The sequence below is a fragment of the Populus alba genome, chromosome 15, assembly GCF_005239225.2.
Source record: "Populus alba chromosome 15, ASM523922v2, whole genome shotgun sequence".
Lineage (NCBI taxonomy): Eukaryota > Viridiplantae > Streptophyta > Magnoliopsida > Malpighiales > Salicaceae > Populus > Populus alba.
In genome coordinates, this window is record NC_133298.1 from 4,613,239 (window position 1) to 4,616,843 (window position 3,605).

The 3,605-nt window shown below is 35.8% G+C and overlaps 1 protein-coding gene across 1 annotated transcript; it reads left to right on the forward strand.

The window, feature by feature from the left end:
* Positions 1-328: 328 nt before the first annotated feature.
* LOC118056248 (pre-mRNA cleavage factor Im 25 kDa subunit 2) lies at positions 329-3,397 on the forward strand. The gene is made up of 7 exons (XM_035068403.2): positions 329-656; positions 816-861; positions 1,471-1,564; positions 1,704-1,777; positions 2,133-2,219; positions 2,332-2,442; positions 2,909-3,397. The coding sequence occupies exons 1-7, from the start codon at positions 532-534 to the stop codon at positions 2,981-2,983; spliced, it is 612 nt and encodes a 203-aa protein (XP_034924294.1). The 5' UTR covers positions 329-531; the 3' UTR covers positions 2,984-3,397.
* Positions 3,398-3,605: the final 208 nt, after the last annotated feature.

Consider the following 3,605-nt stretch of genomic DNA (forward strand, 5'->3'; position numbering starts at 1 on the left):
TTTTTAATCTTTTATTTTTAATTAATTTATTTTTATTAACTTTATCTTTTAATATTTGAAAAATAATAATATAGTATCATGCTATTTCTTCATCCATTTCATGTTAAAAAAAGAATCAGGCTGCTAGAATTTTAGGAAAATCAGACAAATAATTGCCATTTCCTTTTCTTGGGTTGTGATTTTCATTTTTCCATTCCATCACATTGGGGGCCTAACCGGGCTGAGGTCGGAGTTATAACCTTAATCATTTGGAGTTATAATCACAGGCCCAAATCAAAGCCCGTTAGCAGAAATTAGCAAACTATTATACTAACAAACCCCAAAATTAATTTTGGTTAATTTTAAATCGCACTCTCTAATCTCAAACTACTTACTCCCCTCCCTCTGCTCTCTCTTTTTTGTTTTGCTAAGCTGAACGATCTACAAAGAGGGAAACGCAGCTTCAACTCACAGAGAAACACCAAAGCTAGAAGCTTTTGGCAATATAAAGGGAGAAGAAGTTGGGTTATAAACAGAGAGAAAGAGGTAGAGATGGTAGGGGCAGGGTCAGCGGTGGTGAACACGTACCCTTTATCGAGCTACACATTCGGTACTAAAGAACCCAAGATGGAGAAAGACACTTCTGTGGCGGATCGCCTTGCTCGCATGAAAGTCAAGTAAAAAGATAACAACCCTTTTGTTTTTTTTTTGCTTCTTTTGGAGTTTTGGTGGTTGAATTTTTGGAATTCCTTAAGAAAATCCTAGATAAACCCTAGATTTATTGGTTTAGTAAAACCCAACATGGAAAGTTTGATTCTTTGTTTTGTTATTGACAGTTATATGAAAGAGGGGATGAGGACCAGTGTTGAAGCTATTTTGCTGGTAATGTTTTTGTTTTATCTTCATTCCTTTTTAACTAGTTTTTGTGTTTGAAATGTGTTATAATTGTTAAATTTTGTAAAATGAAGCTGTTTATGATTGTGTTTTGCAATTCTACTAGCTTTGTTGTGTTTGTAGTTTGTTAGTTTGAAAGGTTTGATTGTATTTCTAGTGTTAGTGTGAGAACATAATCTTTGGTTCACTTGAAATAAAGACAAGAATTGTCCAGCCATTTTCTGTTAATGGTACTTATTCACAATGACCTCTCTATCTCTCTGATTACTGAACAATATATTTTCCCTTGTTTTCTTTGACAATTCGAGGGCCTTTAGAAGATAATTTTTGGGAATATTTCTATAGATAAATGTTAGATTCATACCATGTGGAGCAAGTCATGCTGTTATAATTTGCCTCTAGGATAGCTCAATGTCTTCATTTTAGGTGGTTGAAATATGTCTTCTATCTAATATCGATAAGAATTTCTTTGATGTAGATGCTTATGTTGTGTCATGTCTTCTTTTAAGTCTTTTATATCTGTTCTGTTTGCGATAGCAACTTGTTGTTGCCATGTCTTCTATATAACTCAATTTCTTCTCTGTGATCATCTTGCAGGTACAGGAACACAATCATCCTCACATACTTCTTCTGCAAATTGGAAACACATTCTGCAAACTTCCAGGTGGGCGTTTGAAGCCTGGAGAGAATGGTATATTTTTCCTTTTCTCTTTGTATTATCTTTCAATTTCGTAAGATATATCCCTTCATTACGTTTGTAGTGGAATGAGCTCTTTCTGTATCACTGTTTGGGATATTTCTGTTTTATTCTGCCCGGGCTTATGTAACAGAAATTGAGGGTTTGAAAAGAAAGCTGACGAGTAAGCTTGGAGCTAATTCACCTGCTCTTGTGCCAGACTGGCAGGTAACTTTTTTGGCCTATCTTCAGTTGTAAGTGGTAACTCATGAAGACAACTTTAAGGAACTGATACCTGTAGCCTGTAGGTGTAAACTTAAGGAGAATATGATTGGATTCATGGAAATTTTTTTAAAAAAATGCACTACAAAAAACAAAAACAAAATGCATCTGTGGTGCATGTTTTTGATAAGTTGCATTTTCTTCCCTGCATTTCATTGTGATAGAACTTCTGCTAGGAACTTATCCTGCAAAAAAATTGTTAATGCCTTGGAGGGCATCGTCCCCGTGATTCTGTGTGCCCATAGATGCTTCTTGAGTTTATTTTCTGATGCATATTTTGCCACATGTCATTTGCTTGCAGATTGGTGAATGTGTGGCTACCTGGTGGAGGCCAAACTTTGAAACCATTATGTATCCATATTGCCCTCCCCACATAACAAAGCCCAAGGTAACCAAGCTATGAATATTCTTAGCTTATGTGGATCATTCTTTTTTCTTTTTTCTCCATATTTTGTATATGCAATGCTCATCCATTTCTTTCTCCGGTCTTGGTAATGCAGGAGTGCAAGAAACTTTATCTTGTTCACTTATCTGAAAGGGAGTACTTTGCAGTGCCAAAAAATTTGAAACTGCTTGCTGTGCCATTGTTTGAACTCTATGATAATGTGCAGGTATGATCACATGGATTGTTCATCGACTGAGTTTAGAGTTTGATCTGATTTTGCAATTGTCTGAGATGTTTTTATGGTTTTGAATGCTATATTTTCTTTGCTTTAACTAGTTTATGTGTAAAAAATGAATTTTTTTGAATCAAGGGGTAATGGTCCAACTAATTCAGAAACTGAGGCTTCAGCTTTGATGAGTTGTATGCATATAAAGAGTAATGTACTAGTCTGGTGTATGCATCGTGAAGATTTACCTAGGCAAACTTTATCCTGTGATTATTTTTTTGTCCACCCTCCCCTTCCTCCACTTAGTAACCTCTATTCTCCTGCTTGTAAGATGGTGAAAACTGATTTCTTCATTGCATTTCCTTAGTCAGGTTTCTGAAAAAACAGTCATGATTTTCTAGTATGCCTTTTTAAATCAATGATTTTCTAGTATTTCTTCTTACAATACGCTGCTTACATGATGCAGAGATATGGACCAGTTATATCAACCATTCCTCAACAGCTCTCAAGATTCCAGTTCAACATGATTACTACTGCTTGAACTTTGCGAGGATTTGAGAACTTTACACCTTTGTGATAGTACTTGATTCGAGGAGGCTATTGGCAACATATAGCATGAGTATCAACATTAATTTAGAAGAGACTTTTAATTTGGTTTAGACTGGATGTCCAGAAGTTGTGCTGTGTGGATCTCATAACCGTTGAAGTTAAGATTTATATTGGACCCTTATTTCATGGGTTTAGGTTATTTGCTAATTAGATCTCTGTCTTATGATTTAAAAGTTAAATAGTCACGATCCAGAATGATAGGGTGCTATGTGGCTGGATGTGCTCAGCAGAATTTTCCCAGCAGCATTGAGTATACAGCCATTGTATGGGGTAGTAAGATGGGAAACGATGGTCCTACTTTGTCTTTGAAACCTTCATTTTGGTGTAACGGTTGTGATTTCTTGTACGTGGTTGTAACTTGTAAGCCCAAGATTTTTTTATTGAATCAAGAAGGGTCTTGCATTTCTCAAACCCTAAATCACCTAAATTAGAACATTGCTGACAAAACGGAAACAAAATTATAGCCATCTGGGGCCGCAACTTCTGGTTGCATTTAGACAAAAAGATCCAAACTTTCTACAAATTTCCACATTCCTCTGTGGAATGCATCTGAG

Coding starts and splice junctions, on each gene's coding strand:
- LOC118056248 (XM_035068403.2), top strand. CDS start 532: ATGGTAGGGGCAGGGTCAGCGGTGGTGAACACGTACCCTTTATCGAGC. Junction 862..1,470: donor GTGTTGAAGCTATTTTGCTG/GTAATGTTTTTG, acceptor ATCATCTTGCAG/GTACAGGAACACAATCATCC. Junction 2,443..2,908: donor AACTCTATGATAATGTGCAG/GTATGATCACAT, acceptor TACATGATGCAG/AGATATGGACCAGTTATATC.